The sequence below is a fragment of the Canis aureus genome, chromosome 9 (genome assembly GCF_053574225.1).
Source record: "Canis aureus isolate CA01 chromosome 9, VMU_Caureus_v.1.0, whole genome shotgun sequence".
NCBI classification, from domain to species: domain Eukaryota; kingdom Metazoa; phylum Chordata; class Mammalia; order Carnivora; family Canidae; genus Canis; species Canis aureus.
In genome coordinates this window covers 46,869,580-46,895,347 of record NC_135619.1, presented here as the reverse complement: position 1 = coordinate 46,895,347, position 25,768 = coordinate 46,869,580, and the positions used below count along the sequence as shown (strand labels likewise).

The 25,768-nt window shown below is 45.4% G+C and overlaps 1 protein-coding gene and 1 long non-coding RNA gene across 2 annotated transcripts; one reads left to right on the top strand and one right to left on the bottom strand.

Moving 5' to 3' along the window:
• Positions 1-770: 770 nt before the first annotated feature.
• Positions 771-25,088, top strand: SLC10A1 (solute carrier family 10 member 1). The gene is made up of 5 exons (XM_077909784.1): positions 771-1,259; positions 12,036-12,246; positions 20,883-21,061; positions 22,612-22,808; positions 24,555-25,088. The coding sequence occupies exons 1-5, from the start codon at positions 904-906 to the stop codon at positions 24,788-24,790; spliced, it is 1,179 nt and encodes a 392-aa protein (XP_077765910.1). The 5' UTR covers positions 771-903; the 3' UTR covers positions 24,791-25,088.
• On the bottom strand, positions 16,274-18,051 carry LOC144320134 (uncharacterized). Its single transcript, XR_013385711.1, has 2 exons — positions 17,399-18,051; positions 16,274-17,191 (listed from the first exon to the last, which is right to left on the bottom strand). It is a non-coding gene; the product is annotated as an uncharacterized LOC144320134 (long non-coding RNA).
• Positions 25,089-25,768: the final 680 nt, after the last annotated feature.

Genomic DNA, 25,768 nt, shown 5'->3' with positions numbered 1-25,768 from the left:
TCATCCCTGCTTCCTTCTCAGCAAGTTTCCCAAGCAATGGGGTTCCTCTGGAGGCTAGCTGGGAAATCGGGGCACAAACATCTCTACGCAAGGGTTCCCTGAGAGCTGCCTTTTAGGGGAAGAGTCCCCCAGCTTCTCAAGAGTCCCTCACCATCCCAGCAGGCTCTGCCCTCTGCAGAGCATATTCTTCCTCCTGGGACCTGTTCTGTCCAGGTTTGGGAATAAGGTAAGGGTTTGCCCAGAACAGGCGAGAAGGACATGGGCACGCATCATCTTCCAGGTGAGGAACCTTGGACATATCCCCTCCTGGAAGCCAGCAGCACACCAGCCCCTACCCCATCTCACAGCCCTTGAGAGATGCTACCTACGTCCAGCAAGAAAATGTGCCACTCAACCGTGTCCACCATATGACCCCGTGGGCACGGGGAAGACATCTGTCCCCCTCCCCTCCCAAATGAGAACAGAGGCATCAGGGACTGAACAGAGAACAAGAAGGACCAGACCTGGATCTGTGCTGGTCCTGGACGGGTCCCCAGAGACAGAATGCCTGTGGCTGTGCTCAGTGGGCGGTGAAGGCAAGAAACAGCTCTCAGGTCCCAGAGGTAGCAAAGTGTTAAGAGAGAAGGGACACCCAGGAAGGCTGCAGAGGTGCAGGAATTGAAGGAAGCAGGGAAGGCCAGGCAGATAAGGCTCTGGGTTCTCTCCCCCTTTGGGGCCGCAGCCAGAGAAACAGCACGACCAGTTGCATAATCCTTCTATTTGCCCAGAGCCACATTTTGTCCTGAAGCTTGCTGCCCGGGGACGGGACTGGAGAAGGCACCCAGCAAAGACTGGGTAGGGAAGGGAGTCCACGGCGAACAAGGGGAGCGCTGGGTCCCCCACCTTCCACTGCCAGACAAGAGGATGGACGCCCCCAACATCACGGCCCCGCTCAACTTCACCCTCCCACCCAACTTCGGCAAGCGCCCCACCGACAAGGCCCTGAGCATCATCCTAGTGTTCCTGCTGCTCATTATCATGCTCTCGCTGGGTTGCACCATGGAATTCAGCAAGATCAAGGCTCACTTCTGGAAGCCTAAGGGGCTGGTCATCGCTCTGATTGCACAGTATGGCATCATGCCTCTCACTGCCTTCACGCTGGGCAAGGTGTTCAGGCTCAACAACATCGAGGCGCTGGCCATCCTTGTCTGCGGCTGCTCGCCCGGGGGGACCCTGTCCAATGTCTTCAGTCTGGCCATGAAGGGGGACATGAACCTCAGGTAGGACTGGAGGTGAGGAGGAAGCCACATGCGGATGGGAGCTGCACTGGATATGCCACAGTCTAGGGGAAGAGCTGGGCTAAAGCCAGGCTAGGGAGTGAGTGGGGGGCAGGTGGATCCCAGGGCAGGGGGACGGTGGCGGGCAGTGCTATCAACAGCTTATGCTGGGCTGGAGCCAGGAGCTGGGGTACACCTTGGCTTAAGTACCAAGTCAAAGGGGCCCAGCTGGTCCGGGGGCCTCCTGAGACTTCCAGAAGTGTCTCAGAGGGGCCACGAGAACTGACGTGAAGGAGTATTGGTTCACACCCGAGAGGCCTCTGGGGAGCTCTGCGCACTTCCCATGGTGGGCCGGTTGTCTACTTTGAGGCCAGAGATCTGAAAGGGAGTGCACATGGGTTCCAACTTCTCCAGGGAGACCAGGGTGGCTCAGAACCAAAGAGCCCTTCCAATCCTGGAGAACAGGCAAGACCTTTCAAAGATCCTTCCAGCTACTCAGGTTAGAGTGGCTTCTCTTAACTTGTCCCCCCACCGCCCCCCCCCACCCCTGTGGGCCCATCAGACACAGGAACATATCCAAGCAAAGACACAACCAGAAAGATCCTAGAGCTTCCCAGCGCTGGCCCGGGCCATGGGGGGCTTCATGCACCTCAGCCAAACTGGTAGGGGGAAAACCAGCAGATAGATCCCCTCCCCCGAAGCGCAACAGCAGACATCAGCAAGGGCCTGTCCTTCCAAACAGGGAGAACTCTGATCTGGAACTTCTGTCAGAGTGAGGCCATTTCAGACCTGCTGCAGCCCCAGCAGCAGCCCATTGCTGGCTGAGGGAAAACCACCAGTCGAAGCTCCTGCCTCCATGTGAGCCTCAGTCTCCAGCCTGCCCCCTCTGAGGTCCAGACCCCAGTGGAGACCCTATTCTATGCCGGGCAGGCCAGGGGGTTCCGACAGTCCAGCTGCTCTGCTGGTCAGCACCCTGCCAAACTTTACTAAAGCAAACCACCCAGGTAAGGAACCCCCTGCTGGTGATGAGGAGTAAAGCCATCGATCTTTATTTATTTATTTTTTTAAGATTTATTTATTTATTTATTTATTCATGAGAGATACACAGAGAGAGAGAGAAAGAGAGAGGCAGAGACACAGGCAGAGGGAGAAGCAGGCTCCATGCAGGGATCCTGACATGGGGCTCGATCCTGGGTCTCCAGGATCACACCCTGGGCTGAAAGCAGCGCTAAACCGCTGCGCCCCCGGGGCTGCCCACCATCGATCTTCAAATGAAAAAACAAGAGTGAGTTGGTCTTTACTGGGACCCACATTCCGAGCTCTGGACTCTCTACCCATGTGACTCAGCCCTCGCTGTGCTAGGTGATGGCAAGACGGGCACAAAGAGGGGGTTTTAAAAAAACAATAATAAAAAAAAGAGGGGGTTTGTCTCGTCCAGTCTTCCACGGGAACATGTTCAATGTTCAACTACCTGTGAGGAAACCCTTCCCCCTCTCAGATCCAAATCCTCCTGCTGCCAAGCAAGCGCTTGGTCTTCAATCTGCCCTGTGGACGAGGCTCTTTGCAGCCTCCATGTCCCAAGAAACTCAGACTGTACCTTAATTCTGGTGTAGAAGGAGTGCGGGAAGTCAGAGGTCAGGGGTGGGGTATTCCCAGGGGTCTGTGAATCTGGAGAAGCATCAGAGCAAGGACAATGTAGAGGACAACAGGGAGTTTGTGAAGCCTAAGTGACCAGATGTCCCAGCCTCGTCGGCCAGGGGGTGCCAGTGAGGCTTCTCTAGCGTGCCTGCTCCTGTGAGGTTCCAGGACCCCACCGGCCCAGCCTGTAGGGACTCAGGAACATGAGCCCTCATGCTCTCCTGCTCAGCCTCCTTGTCTGGGCCCCTGGGGCCCCTCACTTCTTCCAAGACCTGGAAGATAATGCTGCGACACCCTCCCCATGTCTGCCATAAGGCCCCTTCCCACGAACCTCCATGCATGTTAAACCATGCCTCAGACCCCAGCAGCCGAGCACGCCAGACTGCATGCTTCACGTCACGGGCTGCCAGACTAACTTAGACTGCAGTTCATGTGGGACAACTCCTTCCACGTATTATAAGGAAATGATACCGATAATAAAAAATCAGCCAGGCCCCGTGCCAAGCACTTCACAGGAAACCCTCATGCAGCATCCCGGGAGGAGGTGCTATACGTAGTCCCATTTCAAAGATGAGGAAACTGAGCCACAGAGAGGCTAATACATTTGTCTGAGAATCTGGGAGGTTCCAAAGCCTGTCCTTTCCCTCCAGTATCTTCAGGGCCAGGCACGAATATAAACGAACAAAGTGGCTGGAGGTGGCCTGCCGGCTGTGAGGCACGGGCCTCCTGAGCAGGCCAGATGCCACCGTATCTGCCATCGGTGTTCCGTGCGAGCAGGGAGCCACCACTGCTCCCGTTCCCTGTTTTTCAAGAGAAAGTACAATCTCCCTTTTTACATGAAATCTCTAAATTTTTCAATATTGGCAACTCATTAAAAGTTTTTCAGAACACTGCGAGCCAAACGGTGTCTGTGCAGGGCCAGCTGTAGCCCAGGGGCATACCAGGTGGAGACCTCTCTAACCACAGCACTAGACTACGGCCCGTTTAGAGTTGGGGGGGCGGTCGTAAGACCCCGATTCCACTTTACACATGACTCGCCAGAGGCCCCCAGAGTTTGTGGGCAAGTCGTGTGTGGAGGCCGTCCCGGGCTCTCTCCTGCCCTTACTCCCTCTCACAGCGGGGTGAGTCCGGGGCCGCCACCATCACAGGCCAGAGGCCACGTTCCTGGAGACTGGGCCCCCGGGGGGAGCAGGCATGACAGTCCCTTCCTCAAGGGTGCCACCACACGCAAGCGCCCAAGAATGCAGGTGACCCCCCGGCAAGGGGAGATGCCCTCAAGGTTGAAGCGAGCCTGCTCTTCCGAGACGGAGGGCAACGAGGCCCTCGGACGGCCCCTCGGACGGCCTGCACTGCCCTGCACGTTCGCCCAGCCCGCAGGCCCCGCCACGATGACAAGGAAGCCATTCCGGGAGCCTCACACTTCACCCGACACTGTCAGGTGCCCCCTGCTCAGCTCCAGCCCCCAGCGCCTTCACTGACAAGGGCTCAAAACCTGTCCCTCCAACAGGCTGTACGGACGCCCACAAGCAGGGCGTGTGCAGTGCTCTTAGCGGGAAGGAGAACTGAAAACCCACACGTGCTCCCTTCCCTCCCGCCCTCCGGCCCCCGAGACGCGGTCAGGTCCACGCTGTCCCTACGGAACAGGCTCCGGCCTCAGAGCTTCCATCTGGGCGGGTCACCTCTCCTCCCTGTCCCTCGGGAGAAAGCAAGGATCACAAGTCATAGACACCAGCAGGTTGGGAGGTGCGCCCAGCACTTGCACATGGAGGAAGGACCTAGAGGTCTTGGAGCATGGTTTTCACCTCCCTGAGTTCACTAGGCACACCACATCCCGGAGAAAATTCCAGAATGTCTGACACACCACGCCAAAGCAATCATGACTCCTCTGCTCAAGGACATCAAAACAAGCACACAAGTTGTGTGTGGCTTTTCTCACAAGAAGAGATCAATAGCTAGCACTGTTCCCACTGGCCCCCCTTCTGGTGCCCTTCTACCCATCCCAAGGGAGCAGACCCTTTTACACCTGTGACTACCTACTTGTAAATATCCATAAGCAAGATACACCGTTGTACTTGCCTGTTGTTAAGTTTTACACAAACAGTACCATCCTGCCCAGATCCCTGGACAACTTGTTTTTTTGTTTTTTTTTTTTTTAAGATTTTATTGATTTATTCATGAGAGACACACAGAGAGAGGCAGAGACCCAGGCAAAGGGAGAAGCAGGCTCCATGCAGGGAGCCGGACATGGGACTTGATCCTGGATCTCCAGGATCACACCCTGGGCCGAAGGCGGGCGCCAAACCGCTGAGCCACCCAGGGATCCCCCGACAGCTTGCTTTTTTGAGAGAGAGGCACCTGAGTAAAACAGCTACCTCAGCGCGTTTGAACTGCAGTGTAGTCGGCTTGAACGGATCTGTTCTGCTGGCAGACACGGTGGATTTCACTGCTGCTGCTGCTGGGAGCGGTGTGGTACCTGTGCCCCTGGCGTCCTGGGTGAGAGCGCGTGCAAGCAGAGCAGGGCTACTAGATGGTGAGGCTCCCGCATCTACAAACAATCTCTAGAGTACTTGTGCCACTTGACACTTTCCTAAGCAGCGTAGGAAGATCCTCCTTTCTCCTTGTCTTCCTCTGTACTTGGAATTGCCAGACTTTTAATTTGCGCTATCTGGTGAGAGGGAAATGGGTCATAGCAGTTTTAAACGTGGTTTTGAGGGAGGGTTAGCACCTTTTATGTTTAAGGGCCATTTGACCAATTCACCATTGGTCCCCTTCTAGAAATAGGTCCTTTGCCTATTTTTCTACTGGACTGTTATGTCCTTTCTCAATGATTTGTAGTTATTTGTTGTTTTTGTGGATTGCAAGGGTCTACTCACAGTTTGGGGCTCGTCTTTATATTCTGCTGATGATGTCTTATGATACAGAGTGCTTACTTTAATTAAGTCAAATTTACCACTATTTTTCCTTGACAGTTTGTGTTTTGGGGGGAGTTCCATAAAGAAATCATTTACTATGCTTGCGAGTATCTGGGTGGCTCAGTGGATGAGCGTCTGCCTTTGGCTCAGGTCATGATCCCAGGATCCTGGGATTGAGTCCCACATCGGTCTCCCCTGACAGGGAGCCTACTTCTCCCTCTGCCTGTTTCTGCCTCTCTCTGTGTCTCTCATGAATAAATAAAATCTTTTTTTAAAAAAAGAAATCGGGATCCCTGGGTGGCGCAGCGGTTTGGCGCCTGCCTTTGACCCGGGGCGCGATCCTGGAGACCCGAGATCGAATCCCACGTCGGGCTCCCGGTGCATGGAGCCTGCTTCTCCCTCTGCCTGTGTCTCTGCCTCTCTCTCTCTCTCCCTCTGTGACTATCATAAATAAATAAAAATTAAAAAAAAATAAAAAGAAATAATTTACTATGCTTAAGGCCATGAAGATATTCCTCTACATTTTCTTTGAAAAACTTTAAAATTATGCTTTTCACATGGAGATTTCCAATCAGCCTAGGACTTTTTTGTAGAGTGTGATCTAATTTTATATTTTTCGAATGAATAGAGAGAATTCCCAGTACGATGGAGTGAATTTTTCTCCAGTAATTTGTAATGCCATCTCTCACATAGATAAAATTCACCAATATGCATGGGTTTGTGTCTGGGATCTCTCTTCTATTGGTCTGTGTGGCTACCTTGAACCAGTACCACATTTTCTTGATTACAATGACTTTCTAAGTCTTAATATCTGAAAGGTAAGTCCTCACACCCGGTTCTTCTTGAAAATTATGCTAGCTATGGGGCGCCTGAATGGCCCAGTCAGTTAAACAATCCAACTCTTCGTTTTGACTCAGGTCATGATCTCAGGGTCTTGGCATGGAGCCCCTCATCGAATGTGGAGCCTGCTTGTTCCTCTCTCTGTTCCTCCCTGCACTCTCTCTGCTTCTCGAATACATTAAAATCTTAAGGAAAGAGAAAGAAGAAAAAGAAGAAGGAAGGAAGGAAGGAAGGAAGGAAGGAAGGAAGGAAGGAAGGAAGGAAGGAAGGAAGAGAGAAGGAAGGAAGGAAGGAAGGAAGGAAGGAAGGAAGGAAGGAAGGAAGGAAGGAAGGAAGGAAGGAAGGAAGGAAGGAAGGAGAAAGAAGGAAGGAAAGAAAGAAAAAGAAAGAAAATTATGTTAGCTATTCTTCACCCTTACTATTCATTTGATTCTGGAGATTGTTTCCAGTCAACAAAAAATATTTCTGGAATTTTGATTAATAGATTAAAATTTTAAATTTTTAGAATATTGTATCTTCCCATCCTTGAAAATCGTGTAGCTTTTCTTTTGGGGGGGGGATGGGACTTTATACCTTTCTATGAATTTTATAATTTCTTCTATAAAGATCCTGCATGGGGGATGCCTGGGTGGCTCAGCGGTTGAACGTCTGCCTTTGGCTCAGGGCATGATCCCAGGATCGAGTCCCACATTGGGCTCTCTAAGGGAGCCTGCTTCTCCCTCTGCCTATGTCTCTGCCTCTGTGTCTTTCATAAATAAATAAAATCTTTTTAAAAAAGATCCTGCATGATATTTTTAATGTTTTTATAATTTTTATTTATTTATTTTTATTCATGGGGGGGGGGGGTGTTGCAGAGACACAGGAGGAGGGAGAAGCAGGCTCCATGCAAAAAGCCCGACGCGGGACTCGATCCTGGGACTCCAGGATCACGCCCTGGGCCAAAGGCAGGCGCTAAACCGCTGAGTCACCCGGGGATCCCCCTGCATGGTATTTAGATTTCTAAATACTCCATAGATTTTGTGAATATTATAAATGGCATTTCCTTTTTTTTAATTGCAGTATAGATAGTTGACACACAATATTAGTTTAAGGTGTACAGAATAGTGATTCAACAATTATATACAAAATGCTCACCATAGTCCGTGTAGTTACATCTGCTAAATGGTATCTTTTTAAAAACTCCATGTCCTAGCATGTGGTGGGATGGGGTGGCGAAAAAGAAATACATGTCCTAATTATTTTTCCCAGTTTGCTAGGACACAATGGACTTTTTCATATTGCTGATGTATTCAAAAGCTTATGGATTCTTTTTTTTTTCTTTTTTAAGATTTTATTTGGGCAGCCCGGGTGGCTTGGTGGTTTAGCACCACCTTCAGCCCAGAGCGTGGTCCTGGAGACAGGGGATCGAGTCCCACGTCGGGGTCCCTGCATGGAGCCTGCTTCTCCCTCTGCCTGTGTCTCTGCCTCTTTGTGTGTGTGTGTGTGTGTGTGTCTCTCATGAAAAAATAAATAAAATATATTTTTTAAAGATTTTATTTATTCATGAGACACACGGATTGAGAGAGGCAGAGACACGAGGCAGAGGGAGAAGCAGGCTCCATGCAGGGAGCCGATGTAGAACTGGATCCTGGGACTCCAGGATCCCGCCCTGGGCTGAAGGCAGGCACTCAACCACTGAGCCACCCAGGTGTCCCTGGCACGTTTAGAAAATTTAGGTTTTTTCCCCATCCCTATACAGTTTCTATTTCTTGTTTTGCTCTGCTAGCAAAGACATATAGTATGATTTACAATAGAGGTGATGATAACAGGTATCCTTGCTTTATTTTTAAAGGAAACTTTCTAGTTTCTCACCATAAAGTTTGTTGTTTGCTATAGACTTTTAATACCCTTTTCAGGTTAAGGAATTCCATTGTTGCTAATGTGATTTTTTAATGTGTGAACACGGAATTTTGTTGAATGACAACTTTCTTAGCTATGAACCAATCATACCATTTTTCTTTAATGTGATAATACAGTGATGTATGTCAGTATATTGCCTAATGTTAACCCACTATTACATTGCTGGGATAAACTCATCTTATTCTTTGTATTTTGTAAAGGAATTGCTAGATTTGATAACATTTTATTTATGATTTTCTCTTCTTTGTTCATGGGTGAGAAAGGCCTCCAGCTTTCCTTCCTCATATTGTTCTTTTGCAGCTTTGATTCTAAAATTACAATATTCACATACAATAAATCAGGACGGGTTTTCCCTTTTTGTATTCTCTGTATAATATTGAGATTATCTGTACTTTGAATGTCTAATCAAACTCTGCTGTAAAACTATATTGTGTGGGCTTTGGAGGATAGGTTTTCACTACTTCATGATACTAAGTTGATTCGGGTTTTCAGCTTCATTTTGAGTTAGCTTCTATAGATCATTTTTTCCCAGGAAATTGTCCATGTAATCCAAGTTGAAATAGGAAAGTATAAAACTGGCCTCGGTTTCTTCTAGAACTCTCTAAAATCTTGAATGTGTCTATTAATTACATTCCCTTTTTCATTCCTGATAAAATCAATTTGTGCCTTCTTTTTCTTTGGTTAGTCAGGCCAGCGGTGTCTTTGCTTGGACTTGGCAATGGAACTGGTCTTGGTTTATTTAAAATAAATTTATTTTTAATAAATGACGTTTTATGTTTTTTTAAGATTTTATTTGAGAGAGTGCATGAGCAGGGGGAAGAGGGAGAAGCAGGCTCCCCGCTGAGCAAGGAGCCTGATGTGGGGCTCCATCGCAGGACCCTGGTATCATGACCTGAGTCAAGGCAGACGCTTAATCAATTGAGCCACCCAGGTGCCCCATCCTCTGAATTTACATATTTTTAAAAAATACATTGTCTCAAATATTTTCTTTCCTCTATATTCTTGGAGTTTACTTTGTTTCTAATTTTCTGACTAAGATACTTAGCTCATTTCTAGTCTTCTGCTTTTCCTATAGAAGTTTAAGGCTACCTTGGGGCGTTTGTGTGGCACAGTTGGCTAAGCATCTGTCTTCAGCTTAGTTTATGATCTTTGGGTCCTGGGATCGAGTCCCTCATCTGGCTTCCTACTCAGCAGGAAGCCTGCTTCGCCTTCTGCTTTTACCCCACCACACTGTTTATGCTCTATTTCAAATAAATATCTTTTTTAGTATTATTTAATTTTCTGAGTAATATTTTAGCTGCTCTCCAGGCTTTCTATTAACATAATTCATACCATAAAGTTCACCCTTTGAAAGTGTATCATTCAATAGTTCTCAGTACATTCACAAGGTTGTAGAACTATCACCACTAGCTAATTCCAGAACATTTTAAGCTTTCCAAAAAGAAACCAGTTAGTCACTACACATTCCTCTCACCTGAGCCCCTGGCAACCACTAATCTATTTCATGTCTCTATAAATTTTATGTAAGTGGAATCATACAATGTGTGGGCTTTCATGTTTCTCCTTCTTTCATATAGCATATCGTTTTCAAGGTTCGTCCATGTGGTAATGTGCCAATACTTAACACACTGTTAATTGTGGCTGAATATTCGGTTGTAGAGACACACCGTATTTTGCTTATCCATGCATCAGTCGGTATCTTTATTGATTTCCACATATTGGCTATCACAAATAATGCTGCTATGAACATTAGTATACAAGTTTTTGTGTCAATATAGGCGTTCACTTCTCTTGACTGTGTATCTAGTAGAACTGCTGGGTGGTATGGTCACTGTCCCATCGACACAAGAAAATTCCAACTTCTCCGCATTGTCTCCAAGACTTACTACCCATCACTTTTATTGTAGCCATACTAGTGATTATGGGGATTTCATTATAGTTTTGATTTGCATTTCTCTAATGACTAATGAGTCAAGCATCTTTTTCCACGCTTATTGGCCACTGGTGTATCTTTTTGGATAGTGTCCTTTGAAGCACAAATGTTTTTTTTTTAAGTTTTTTTTTTTTTCAATTTTCATTTATTTATGATAGAGAGAGAGAGAGAGAGAGGCAGAGACATAGGCAGAGGGATAAGCAGGCTCCATGCACCGGGATGCCCGATGTGGGATTCGATCCCGGGTCTCCAGGATCGCGCCCTGGGCCAAAGGCAGGCGCCAAACCGCTGCGCCACCCAGGGATCCCATAAATGTTTTTAACTGATAAAGTCATTGGGTGTGTGTGTGTGTGCGCTCTAGCTGTCATTTAAAAAAAAAAAAAAAAAGATTTATTCATGACACACAGAGGCAGAAACACAGAAGGCGGCGGCTCCTTGCAGGGAGCCTGATGTGCAACTCAATCCCCAGACCCTAGGATCATGACCCGAGCCAAAGGCAGACGCTCACAAGCCACCCAGGCATCCCTCTAGATGTCATTTCTAAGAAACTTTTGTAATCCAAGGTCATCTCCCAGGTGTTTTAAAATGTGTTGATTACTCTGTCCCAAATATTTTTCCATTATGATTTTGTATTTGACACGGTTACTTAACTTTTCCAATATTTATTATTGATTTCTTGATTTCCACTCTCCTCATTAGCATAGACTTCAGTTTTGGTCCTTCCCTTTGGCATGAAAACTTAAGCCTCCAGATTACCATGACTAACGCTCCAGCCCCTACCCACTCCACACATGGCAGCTTTGCATTAGCTCACCAACCAACTCCTTTGCATCCTGTTGCTGGTACTTGGAAACCTCCTGAACTTTCCTACAAGCTCAAATACGTGCTTAGGTGTTTTAGATATTCATGGAAAAAGGATTTTCCCATTATTTAGCTCACAGTATTCTTCGAGGGTCTCTCACTTCTGACATCTACTTATTCCTAGTGATACCTCTACCTGTTGCTGTCCTTGATGGCGACTTTGGATCCTTTGACCTAGGCCATGTTTGGTGTTCACTGAAGTTATTATTTCACCTCTATGGAAACAAAGAAGTGTAGATAGAGCTGTGGGGAGGAGCTTGGTGGGGCTTTCCTGGGGTCTTATCAACCCCTCATGGCCAACCCTCCCACAAGAATGGAAGCCAGAGCCATATATTGTCACATGAATATCCACAAATCCACCAATGTTCCCTAGCAGCTTCATTCTTTCAGTTGGCCTTTCTGGAAGGCCCCTCCCTGTAGGTTCTGGGGCTAACATGTATTGGATTCCAAATGGAAATGATAATAGTACAATTAAGATACAAATTAGAGCTGAGAAGATATATTTTTCAGGCTCTGGGACTCATTCTATTTACCATAAAGAACATGAGAATATCAACCTGTATCTCTTAAGCCTACTGGAAAAAAAGAAATTAATGTAATGTAAAATGCTTAGCACAGTGCCTGGAATATAACAGGTACTCAAACAGAATAGTCTATTAATGGGCTCTCTGTATTCTCCCTGCTTCTCCATCCCAGCATCGTGATGACCACCTGCTCCACCTTCTTTGCCCTGGGCATGATGCCCCTCCTCCTGTATATCTACTCCAATGGGATTTATGATGGGGATCTGAAGGACAAGGTACCCTACAAAGGCATTGTGTCATCACTAGTCCTGGTTCTCATTCCCTGCACCATTGGGATCTTCCTCAAAGCCAAACGGCCACAGTATGTACGCTATATCAAAAAGGTAAGAACCTGGGGACCTGTGCAGGGAGCAAGACCACCACCATCATCTCAGTGTATTGCTTGGGGAGGAGAATCATTGGGCTTTTTCTGTTGTCAGTTTCCTTCCTTGTTGGAAAAACAAAAGGGTCTACAATTGGTACACCTACCTCATGGGGTTGTAATGTACACTAGAATACTGCTGTAAAGTTAGGAGCAAAAAATAAAATGGCACATGCAATTATATAATCATTACTTTATAATAAAAAAACTTGTATTATATATCTACTAGATGCTAGGTTTTATGCTACACTCTGAGGTTTCATGTCACCAAGTCTGATATTAGCAGAAAATGAAGTAACACACGAGAAGATCAAATACAGTGTACAACTAGGTATTGGCTGAATGCAAGATGGGTTTAGGGAGGGGCAGGGGTTCAGGATAGCTTCCTGGCAGGGAGAGGCTTGAGGAGACCATGGAGAAAGGGTAGGACTTAGGTCAGCCTGGGGAGACGCCTGAAGAGAGGAACTCAGGGGGGATGAGGGCAAACGGCCAACTTTACAAGCTAAAGGACAAGAGAACAGGGAGAGGTAGTATATGCACTCCCGGCATTTCAGGTGTCGGATGGGACGAAGGGAGTAGGGCCCCAGGGGGTTTGGATGAGCACTGTCACACACAGGACATCATGCCACTGCCTTGCCCTCAGAAAAATCATGGGACTCTTGGGAGTGCCTCAGTGATACCTCTACCTACTTTTGAGACCCTGGAGCTCAGTCTCTGTTGGTCTTCTCCTCCTCAGCTCACTGCTCATCCCCCAAGGCCTGGGCTCCATGCTCCACCTCAGGAAGGACTCTGCCTTCTGACACCCTAAGAGCCTGTTTTTGTTTTTTTCCCTGCCTCAGATTTCTGTCCTGGGCCACAGCGTCCTCCCTGTAGAGCATGCTGCTTGAAAGCCCAAGACTTGGCAGCAGCTTTGGGCCTAGCATAAAGAAGTTGCAAGTCAGGTTGTCAGGACTTTTCAATTCTCACACTACCATCCTCATACAAGATAGATTTGCCATTGCCCTGGCCCAGTCCTAATAACAGTGGCCACAGCAACCCTTCCCACCCTGCTGGAAGATCTGGAAAAATCATCCCCCCTACTGTCCATGTTCGATCACCTCACCTCAGCTCTAGATGGCATCATCCATTCTCTCCACTCTTGCTTCTCAGAGATCTTTTATTATGACCCCCAAGCTCCACAGCCTCCCCCACCTCTGCTCTCATCTCTAAAGTCTATCAGCTGGTTTCTCACAATCAGTATCAATACAGGTTCACCTGTCTTTAAAACAAAATCCCTACTGGGCTCCAATACTTCCCTTTCTTCCCTGCACCTGCCCACCCCACCCCACCGCCCGCCCGCCCCGCACACCTTCCATTGACTGGCACCATACCAACCAGGGCTGCTCTCACAAGTGACAGGCCCTCCACAATTAGTCTCAGCTACTTGAATTCCTCCCTGGTTTCTAGCCACTCAGCATGATGATGACCTATTCTTTTGCGAACCCAACAGACATTTCTTAATTTATCCTTAACTCTTTGGCCACCTTTGGTAGAGCCAACCACTGCTTCCTTCTCAGCAGCCTCATTCCTCAGCTTTGGTAACTAGGCTCTCCTGCTTTCCTATCACCTCTCTGGCACCTCTTTTTGGACTCCCTAGTGAGTTTCTCTGGTAAAAGTTACTTGTCTTTAGCCGAAGCTTTCTGCTTTTGCCAAATTACCCTAAGCTCAGGGTCTCCCCACCAGATCATCTGGTCCGTATCAATGACCATCTAGAAGCTGATGACTTCCACCTTCAGCCCTCAACTCTCCCCTGACTCCAGAATCCACTTAACTGCCAAATCTACCTCAATATGCCTTAGGCATTTAAAATTCAGGGCCATGTCTTCAAACCATGTCCTCTCCAAGCCTGCTCCTCATGTGATTATCTCAAGGAATGGCATCCCAAGTGCCTGTCTGAGCCACAAAACCAGTAAGTGGTTCTCAATGTTCCCTCACTTAATTGGGAATTAATTGTTCTGCCTTGTGTCACTTGGATCCATCCATTCCTCCCCATCTCTGAGAGCAAGCAGTACTATCACTCAGACCACTAGCTTCTCACAAGCCAACTGAAACAGCCTTCTAACCTGAAGGCTCCCTGAGCCAGTTTTAACCTGAGGATGGAGATTGGAAAGTACAAACTCTTACCATGACTCTCCACCGTAAATACCTCATTGGTTCCTTATGCTCTCCAAGATAAATTTTATAAACTCCCTAATGTGGCTTTCCAGGCCATTCTTGATTTGCTATCCCCACCCTCCCCAGGCCCAGCTTTCTCTTTGTACGTGTCCTTCTCTCCACATGGGACACTCCCCACATGAGTAGGGGAAGAAAGCCCAGAAATGTTTGTGAAAGTAGAAAAATAATTTTTTTTTAATGTGAACTGATCCCTGATTATCATTTAATGCAACTCTACTCTTCCCCACTTTATAGGTGAGAAAGTCAAGGACCGTACTGCTAGTCACAACTAATGTAAAAATGTATTTTAAGATTTTATTTGTTCATCTCACACACACACACACACACACACACACAGACACACACACAGAGGCAGAGATAGAGGCAGAGGGAGAAGCAGGGTCCATGCAGGGAGCCTGATCTGGGACTCAATCCCGGGACTCCAGGGTCATGCCCAGGGCCCGAAGGCAGGTGCTTCAACCTCTGAGCCACCCAGGTATCCCTGTAGGTCTTTTAAACTCAGAATAACTTTAAAAGTCTTTGAGGATGCAGCATCAATCTCAGATCTGAAAGCTGGAAAGGCTTTCAGGATAAAGTTCGGTCTCCTGCCTTATTCCAATTTTATAGATAGAATAACAGAGGCCCAGGGAACTTACTTGGCAGACCCAGGATTATTGATCACTCTCCTGTTGCTGTTGCATCGCCATGTCCTTCACTCAACAGCAGAAATGGAGTCAAATGAAGTCTCCCTCTTGCATAAGATACAGTAAATCGTAAGCTGAAAAATGAGCTAACACTCGTCCCTGCTTCTTTTCACACTTAATCCTTCTAGAGACTTTCAAATCCATATACCCGACTCCTGATAACTGGCTCGGGCAGAAGGTATCTGTTCAAACTCTGCTCACTTGCATTATCTTGTGGGCAGTCACATTTAAGTAAGCCAAGACACAATTTCAAGGGTGCTCTATTTGGAATGGCAATTCGAATACTTTAGCTTACCCATGCAAAGGTGTATTATTCAAATCTGTGTGGTCGGGTTGATGAACCTCAGCCTGACATGGTCCACTTTTCCCACAAGTCATCCACCACCCTTAAATGAGGGTCCTGCTGTTACAGTAACTCAGCCACTCCCATGTTTCTCTCTACCTGCTGCCACTGGTGAACTCCCACACCCCCCCCCGCCTCATGATGTGAGCCAGCTCATGGGCCAACGCTGCCGGTGGTCTTTTAACATTTGCCGCTACTTTTTTTTCTTTTACTCCTTCCTTTTCTGTATTCCGCCAACTCCCTAAATGAGAGCATCTTAATTTGGTCACAACCCGTATAGGCTACCTTTGTGGGAAGAGCGAGCCAGAGTTCACCTCCTGGGTCACTGGCACGCTGATAGATTGACCATGAATGGACACTCATCACAGCTTCAGTGAAGTCAGGAGGTACAAAGAACATGATGACCTACAGAGAAGCAGCTACCGATGGCGTCTTACCTCAGCAAGAGGTTGTGGACAAATGGCAGGACAGGAAGCTTTGGAACGTTAAATTCCTCTCCTTTACCAATGAGTAGTAAGAGGAGCTACGATTCAGTGAGTGGTTCTTACATGCCAGGTGCTGTGCTGTCCACCTCTCAGAAACCTTGAGTGAGCAAAGCTGACTCTCCTAGGGACTAGCAGAGCCAGCTTTCACACTGGAGTCACACCAATGTCTGTGCTCAAAACCACTCTACAACCCCAAAGAATGAACAAGAGTGAGGGAATGAAAGTGGATGCCACAGAGAAGAGGATTTCTAGGTTCATGGAGAATTTCTGTAAACCAATGACACATACGTTTTAATGAGAACAGAACCTATTTGGTCATTGAGTAGAGGAAAAATCCAAGAGGAGAAATCCAAATGCAAACAGGGCAGTTCATCAGGTAAGTCTTCTAATACAATTTGAAATGTGTGGTTATCAAGGAGGTCTGTGAAAGTCCTTTCCATCCTGGCGAGAGTATGGCATCTAATAATTCTGGGCACTAAGAGGTACGTGAAATCAGTTCATGACATCAGTTGGTACAGGCAAGACGTTTAAATGGTCAAATCAAGGGGCGCTCTATCAGTTAAGCATCTGACTTTGGCTCAGTCCATGACCCCAGGGTCTCTGCTCAGTTGTAAGTTTGCTTCTCCCTCTCCTTCTGCTCCTTCCCCCTCCACCTCATGCTCTCTCAAATGAAATCCTTAAAAAAATAAAATGGTATGTAAGAGCCAACTATAAAGTCAAAAAATTGTAAAATAAAGCAAATCCTAAGGTAAATAAACATATACCTTTGTTTCTAATAAATATTGCTTTCATAGCACTTATCTGGGGCAGGGTAGACCTGGCTTTGTTTCAGATGTTGTCTTATTTTACCCAGAACATTTCACAAACTTGGTAACTTCATTATCCAGCCTGCAGGTCACTCAAAAAAGTAGCTGCCCCTTTAAGGGTTATAAATCATTTAGGTCTAAAATCACATTACCTGGCTTGATCCCCACCTTTACCAGCTTCACATCAAAGGACTCTTGGCACTTCCAAAGATCAAATTAACCCTAAAATGCATGCAGTCCTTTCTCATAATGGAGGTATCTGAGGCGAGCACGACAGGTTCCAAGAGTAATTTCTCAGTTCCAAAATATTTGGAGCGATGGTAGTATGGTAGATATGTGTATACAGGCTCCAGAGATAGTGACTTTGTAAGAAAACCTTTAATTTTTTTTTTTTTTAAAGATTTTATTTATTTATTCATGATAGTCACAGAGAGAGAGAGAGAGGCTCAGAGACACAGGCAGAGGGAGAAGCAGGCTCCATGCACCGGGAGCCCGACGTGGGATTCGATCCCGGGTCTCCAGGATCGCGCCCTGGGCCAAAGGCAGGCGCCAAACCGCTGCGCCACCCAGGGATCCCGAAAACCTTTAATTTGTAATTAAAAACTGTGGAAGGACTGAATAGTCTCATTCCTTCAGAGTCACAGCATTCACTGAACTATCTGCAATCCAGAGGTGTCAACCAGAAGCTGTGCTTAATTATGTGAAAAGACAGTAAATCTCATTCAAAACATAGTTGGGAAGCCCTGAAGGGACCACCACTCACCTGAGTAGATATGCCTTTTGAGAAGCTCGTGGCTTTGGAATGCTATGGAACCAGCAAGGCTTCCTCAGTTCTGGAGGGGACAAAATTAAAAACGGCCTTTATGCCCAGAATTATTAGATGCCATACTCTCGCCAGCCACTTGGCCATTATCAAGGTCCCTGGGAATTCCAAACCTGATTCCCTGGAATCTAAAGGAAACCACCTTGCTGATATTTCTGCAAAGAATGCTGTTCTCAAAGGAACCAATCACCAACCAAACCTGTCACGGTCCAAAATGATGTTCCCCCAAATGATAATCTAGAAAAACTGACTAGAGATGCTCAACAACTGGCCCTAGAAAAGGAAATACAGTATTAGAAATCTACTGTTGGCTCAATTAAAAAAATAAACTCTGGGATCCCTGGGTGGCGCAGCGGTTTGGCGCATGCCTTTGGCCCAGGGCGCGATCCTGGAGACCTGGGATCGAATCCCACATCGGGCTCCCGGTGCATGGAGCCTGCTTCTCCCTCGGCCTGTGTCTCTGCCTCTCTCTCTCTGACTATCATAAATAAATAAAAATTGAAAAAAAATATTAATAAAAAATAAAATAAAGTAAAAAATAAACTCTGGCTTGAGCCAAATAACCTAGTCCTGCCAGAGACTCAAGGTTCCCATTACTGAATCTATAAAGCCTTCATGAACCAATACTGGTGGTAAAATACTAACAAGATCCTAAAGGGTGCCTATCTTCCTTGCCCCCCCCCCCCCCCGCTCAAAATACAATTCAAGAAAACCTGTCCATGCTGTTCCCCAACACTTCAAACCGCCTAACAGACTCTGAGGTTTGATAAACAGATTTCATGTTGCTTCCTCCAATCTCTTGGATATAAATACGTCTTACTAATGGTTCACAGGTTTCTTCACTGTGCTGAAGCTCTCCCAGTGTAGATAGGCTACTACTTCTACGGCTAAATTCTACTAGAAAAGGTCATCCATCAACTCCCTTTGAACTTCAGTGACTAGGATATTCACTCAACTAGTTCAGGGCTTTGACAAGTCTGTGCTGTTTGGCTTCTATAATACTTTCACTGTGCTTACCACCCTCAATCTTCCAGGCTCATTGAACACACTAACAGCATCATTTAGACTCAACTGGCAAAATCCGTAGAGACCCTTCAAATACCATGGCCAAAGGCACTGCCATTAATCCTTCTATTTTTTTTTAAATATACATCTCTTTTTTTTTTAATTTTTTTTTTTTATTTATTTATGATAGTCACACACAGAGAAAGAAGCAGAGACATAGGCAGAGGGAGAAGCAGGCTCCAAGCACCGGGAGCACGACGTGGGATTCGATCCCGGGTCTCCAGGATCACGCCCCGGGCCAAAGGCAGGCACTAAACCGCTGCGCCACCCAGGGATACTGCCATTAATCCTTCTAAATTAAAAAAAAAAAAAAAAATCCTTCTAAATTAGTCTGTTAACCATGCTTTAAAAGAGTAATCTTTCCACAGTGTGCTCCCAAGAGATGGGAGACTTTAACCATCACACCTGCAGTCCAGAGATTACATTTACGAGAAGACCACTCAAGATTGATTCTCTTCAACCCTGTTGAAAATGCCCTGTTCGGTCCTGTTAAACTGTTGTGCCACCAAACTTAGGAATAGAATTTTATATCATCTAAAAAAAAGCAGCAAACCCTGACTGGACCTGTACATCAACTTGTGATCTAAAAATAATTTAATTTTCAGGAATTTAAACGGATGACACTTGGATACAGCTTTCCCAAGATGACTACATTAGGCCTATATTCCTTTTTCTCAATGTTGCTTAATCTTATTTCTTCCTCCCTTTCTTGGCCCAATCTATGGCAAAAGGGGGGAAACTGTCACATCTGGAACCAGACACTGCAATCTGTTCATGAGGTTAGAGGTCCCTTACTACCAACCAATTTCTCTTTTATCCCAAATTATAATTACAAGACCTATCAGGTTAAGCTGTTATGGCCAGGTGTTCCCATACCTTGTTTCAACCTTTCTCCAACTGTAACCATCAGTCCTTTGACCTCTTAGCTGGATGCCTGCAGGTTTGGGATCCTAGTTTAGGACTATTAAATATACAAACCTCATTATTCTGCTATATAATCATTTTTTAAAAATCGTTTTTAATTTAATTTAATTTATTTATGATAGCCACACAGTGAGAGAGTGAGAGAGAGAGAGAGAGAGAGAGAGAGGCAGAGACATAGGCAGAGGGAGAAGCAGGCTCCATGCACCGGGAGCCCGACGTGGGATTCGATCCCGGGTTTCCAGGATTGCGCCCTGGGCCAAAGGCAGGCGCTAAACCGCTGCGCCACCCAGGGATTCCCTATATAATCATTTTTAAACTTTGTACTTACTGCCTGTCAAATCTCTACAGAAGTAACACACCAACAAGGAGATATGTTAGCTCAAAGACTTTAGGATGATCTCCAACCTTACAATCTTGTCAAAATAAAGACCTCAGATGGGAAATGCCTTTGAGTTCTCCCTCATACCCTTCCTTGTTACTCAAATGTGGCCTCAACAGTTTCCAACCTACGTACTTTCCAACACGGGACACAAAAACCAGAGAAGTGCTTCCTGGCACCAGAGGACAAAGCTACTTTAGCAGATACAATCACTAAATATAAAAAAATCTCTTGATCAGCAATGTTTTTGACTACAAACTTTGATCGAATGAGAAAATAAAGAATAAACCTCATTTAACATGGGAGTCCAGAAGCCCCAAAGGGAAAGTTCTCCTGCACTACCAGTGGCCAAAAGCATAACTTGCATTACCCAACAGAAAGCTTACTTTACATACCCCCCCCCCCAAGAACTCCTTGCCCAGCAACAGCCCAGCCAATGACGACTCTGCAAAACAGCCTCTCCCAGCTTTTCCTCTCTAAAAGCCCAATCCTGTGTTCTCAGGACTTGCCTATGGTTCACCATAGCTCGCTTGTCCCAAATTGCACTTCCTCTATATCCAAATAAACTCATTTTGCTGGTAAGTATCTAGGTCTCTTATTCTTTTAACAGTCAACAGTAACAAAAATGTTAGGTCTCTGTCATCCAAGCTTCCTAGCTACCCATTAAGAGTACCAAAAAAAAAAAAAAAAAAAAAGGGAAGATATTGCACTCCCTTCTTCAAACGCCAATTTTTCATGAAAGTATTTTCCAAAAAAAAAAAAAAAAAAACTTAAGTATTTTCCACCTTTGATACCCATTCATACCTCCTCAGACTCTGCTACTCCCTATCCCCCACCACTCTTCTAATCACCTTTTCTTCCTGTTCTCATTTACAGGGAGGGATGATCATCATGCTTTTGTTAAGTGTGGTCATAACAGCACTGTCTGTCATCAACGTGGGCAAGAGTATCAGGTTTGTCATGACACCACACTTGCTGGCCACCTCCTCTCTAATGCCTTTCATCGGCTTCCTGCTGGGCTACATCCTCTCTGCTCTCTTCCGCCTCGACGGACGGTAGGTGATATGTTATATCTCAATGCCCAATGGCGTCATTCTTGTCCTGGTCTCTCAAGAAAAGACTAAGATCCAAAACCCGGGGGAGACATTTTCTTGGCAACATGTATAAATCAATCAACTGAATAAGGAACTCTGGACTGTGAGAAACACTGAAGTTCCTAAATGGTTTAGGAACAAAGGCATCTAACAACCCCAAAAGGAACAGCTCATGACAAAGTGCCCCCTCCTGAGCCTAAATCCCACCGCCTGCTTGAATCTGGTAGCTAATAGACACTGGAGTAGCCCAATATCATCGTAATTGAGTGCTCTTGATCATCTTCCTTTCCCATTCTTCCTCCTCGCCTGCCTAGGCATTAGTCTTGATGTGGACACCACTAAGTGACAGCTCTGCTAAGTGGCACCAAGAGTCAAAGTGGCTGTGGGCCTCTGTAGTTTAATCCAATTCACAAACTCAGGGCTCTTTTCAGGAATAGTCATCCTGACAGTCTGTTGTGGGATAATCAGACACAGTCTACCTAGTGCAGTGCATTTCAGGAACTTTGCCTCTTTTCAGCCATAGACAAATTCTTATGGATTCTTAAACATCAGTAGCATCCTACTACTCCCCCAACCAAGCTGAACTGCTTTAAAAATACGTCTTAAAAAGTTATCCATTTTTAGAACCACACTAATAAAGTACAAAGTACTACAGGATGTAGCACATGGTTGCAGAGTAAAGGCTGTCAATGACCACAAGATGTCAATCTTCACTGACAAATAAACAGCTATATAATCAAGGGCCCTCAGAGTAGTTCCCCCATAATAAATGTGCTGAGACAGGTATCAGAATTTTTAGTAACTATCTGAAAACACTACCATAACTCAACGAATATTCATTCAATGTAAACATCCCATTCTTTAGTGTACAAGAGAGCAAAACCAAGAGCTTTTATGTTTCCAAGGAGACTGAATCAAATTTTTTTTTTCATTTGAGAGTCAGCGTTAAGGGTTAGGTGCAGGAGAGGATCTCAAGCAGACTCCCTGCTGAACAAAGCCCAATGTGGGGCTTGATCTCACAACCCTGACATTATGACCTGAGCCCTAACCTAGAGCTGGACGCTCAACCAACTTGAGCCTCTCAGGTGTCCCTCAAGTTTCTTAATCATTATGGTTTTGGAATTAAAGATGTTTAAATCAGAAACCAGGGAACAGGACAAGGTCTTCAGGCATTTCAATCTTCTACTTTATGTTCCTACTGCAACAAACCCGTACGTAAACTTAACAAGCCAATGAATTGTACTGGCTCACACCAACGTCCTTTCATCCCTCATCAGCCAGACATTTGTCCAAATTTTAATTTGGTAATCCTACAGAAGTAGACAAATGGTAAATCTCTAAACTACTCAAAAGCTCTCATAAAAAATTTCCCTTCTACCTTCATTCAATGGGTCTTAGGTGATTTGGGGGAGGGGGGAGGGAGAGAGAGAGAGATGGGCAAGTGAATATGCACCCTCATGTCCCTTCTGAGAGAGTAAAGGATTGGGGTTTTTGTGCTTTAACCTATACAGGTGCAGCCGCACTGTCAGTATGGAAACCGGATGCCAAAATGTTCAGCTTTGTTCCACCATTCTCAATGTGACATTCCCCCCTGAAGTCATTGGACCACTTTTCTTCTTCCCTCTCCTCTACATGATTTTCCAGCTTGGGGAAGGGGTTTTCCTGATCTCCATCTTTCGGTGCTATGAGAAAATCAAGCCTTCCAAGGGTGAGTACTGAATCACTCTCGAGTTCTCCCATAATTGGACCTGATCCTTGCCAGCCAACAAATCTCTGGCAGGGACCTTGTGGATGGGGCTTCAACTCTTATCAAGTCACTAGGAACAAGGTAGCACCAAAAAATAGGAAACGACTTCCAAGAGCAAGGGCTAGGTCTTTTAGCCAGAAGAATGAACTGTGGACTTTGCCCTCCATGGGAATAAGGCAATTTTGACTTTAACTGGGAAGACCAGGAAGACTCAAAATGAAGAAATAGGGCAGAAAATTACCTTGGATATTATATATAGCTGTGAGGTAGTAGTTGTTTGAAAGGGCCCCTATTCACAATTTGGAAAATCTTTTTAGGATTAGGTACTCTTGTCCTAGAATCAGGTTAGACTCCAGGACCACTGGGTACTCCAAAGAAAGTATAATAAAGCAATGCAACCTAATAATCCAGAAGAAGGAGAGAGAGAGGAAAAAAAAAAAAAAGACTCCAACTCTGGTTACACAGAAAAAAAATGAAATATATAAGCTTATTATAAACAGTAACTATCACAATAATCTAGTATAATCCCTTCCTCTAACTGCAAATGTCATTTTTTAAAATCAGGAAAAATGGTAAGGTATCACTATTTTATAATTCTAAACATCAGTATATTCTTAACCACTCAAATCCTTCAAGAGGATCTTATTTCCCATGAACTCGAGGGCTTCTTCAAGATGTTTTCTAGACCCTGAGGATTAATTCAGAACCCAGGAGACAACCTCCCCTGGGGGAATTATCTCATGGTAGCAAATGCAGATTTACAATTAACAGGATATAATCTTACCAAGCAGCCAAAAAGAAACCAGAAAGTAGCTGACCACACTTCAGAACTTTATAAGCGCAGTGCAGGGGTGCCTGGGTGGCTCAGTTGGTTAAGTATCCCAACTCTTTTGACTTCGGCTCAAGTCATAATTTCAAGGTCATGAGATTGAGCCCAGGTCCCGCTCTCTGCTCAGTGGAGAGTCTGCTTGAGATTCTCTCTCCTCCCTCTGCGCTTGAGCACATGCTCTAAAATAAATGAATCTTAAAAAACAAACCTACAGTGGAGTTGTGGCAAAGAATCTAGTCTGATGCTTACCTGAGAGCAACTCAAATTTGTTGCTCATGAAGTCTGAAGTCTCCATCTCACAAAATAGGAGAGGTGCAAGTTTCTAAACCAACCAACCAGGTTCCCAAGTTTGCAAGGCTACGTAATGCACCTCAGAAGCCCTTCTTCAGAGCTAATGCAGCTGTGCTCAGGGTGAAGACTCGCTTTTGTTTCTGAGCTCTGTACCCTTCTACAAAAATGGGGACAAAATAGGTGAAGAACCCTGACTACTGTTATTACAACTCACCACCCTCCCACACAGGCAGGAAAAGGGGTAACCAAAGGGGGGTCATGGAAACTCCACTTAGGAGACCCCCTAAAGCTTTATCCTCCTGAATGCAAGTCAACCCTGCTGAAAATATAAAACTCTCCCACCGCACTTGCCCGTACCAAGTTGGGAGAAAAAGTGATAAATATTTATTAGTAGTATTACCATTAAGGATCTTGAAGGGAAAACACAGCTCTTCTACAGAGTCTAAGTCATGGGAGGATAGGTGGTAAACATATGGGGAAAACCCCAAAGAACACAACACATAGGATGTGCGGTCTTCAACTGAACAAGCTTTGCATTAACAATGGTTGCTCTCCTTCCCACCCTTGACCCTTTTTCAACTTTCCAGATAAAACAAAAATGATCTACACAGCTGCTGCAACAGAAGAAATCACTCCAGGAGCTCTAGGAAATGGCACCCACAAAGGGGAGGAGTGCTCCCCTTGCACAGCCGCACCTTCCCCTAGTGGCCTAGATTCTGGTGAGAAGGCAATTCAGTGTGATCAACTAGAGAAAGCAAAAGATAAAAGGAACACCAAAGAAGAGTCTTTCTCCAGCATTGGCAGCAGCAACTATCAGAACTAACCAGCCTTGCCTGGAGGGAGGACAAAGGAGCCTCCATGAAGAGCCTCACCCATCCACCGCTTAGAGATTGGTACTTGTTTAAAAAAATGAAGATTTTGTTCAAGGACAGCCTTATGAAAGCAGAAACCAAAATTGCCTTTTGTTCCTGAATTTCCAGCGTTCCATAGCCCTAAAAGGCACTCAACTTTTGAACTAGGCTATAGAGGCTTTTACCCTACAACCAAATATCAAAGTCCTACTCTAACTTTTTTTTAACAGAGAAAGAGAAATAAATGTTCAGAGTGCTGCCAAATTTAAACTTCCGAAGTCCTTTCTAACCTTAAAATTTCCCTTCTGACATTTCTGGGATTAAAGATCCTGAGAACACCAACATGACACCAAGTATACAAAATAAGACATAAAATGCAAAATCAATTAAGATTAACTCAAAAACTCAGCCATAATGAAATGGGCAGACATTTCTGGAGAATATAATCAGAAGTCGAAGGGAAAAGACAGGAAAACAAGAAAACACAAACATCAACAGAACTGTTCACTAATCGAATACACTATCCCGTCAACTCATTAGCTATTAATGGTTTTCATTATTATCCCCTCTCAAAACATAGAGTACTACGGACTATTCTAAAAGGAGTGGTTTCTCTATTTAAGGTTAACTATAATCCTAAAATTTCAAAATTTCTCCAATGAAAACTTATTGCTTATATGCAAATAGATAGATTAATAAACAATACTTGCAGCAAATAGCAGACTGTGCCTAATTACTTGTGATTTTCATATCATTTTAGTATGAAGTTTAACTGAAACCCTAATGACAATTTTAAGGCATCAGTCTGCTCAGTGTCCAGAACCACCAATACTCCCAATACCACAGCAAATTTAAGAATCAGGGGTGGAGGGCACTTCAGTGGTTCAGTTGGTTAAGTGTCCATCCAATTCTTGATCTCCACTCAGGTCTTTTTCTTAAAAATTTTATTT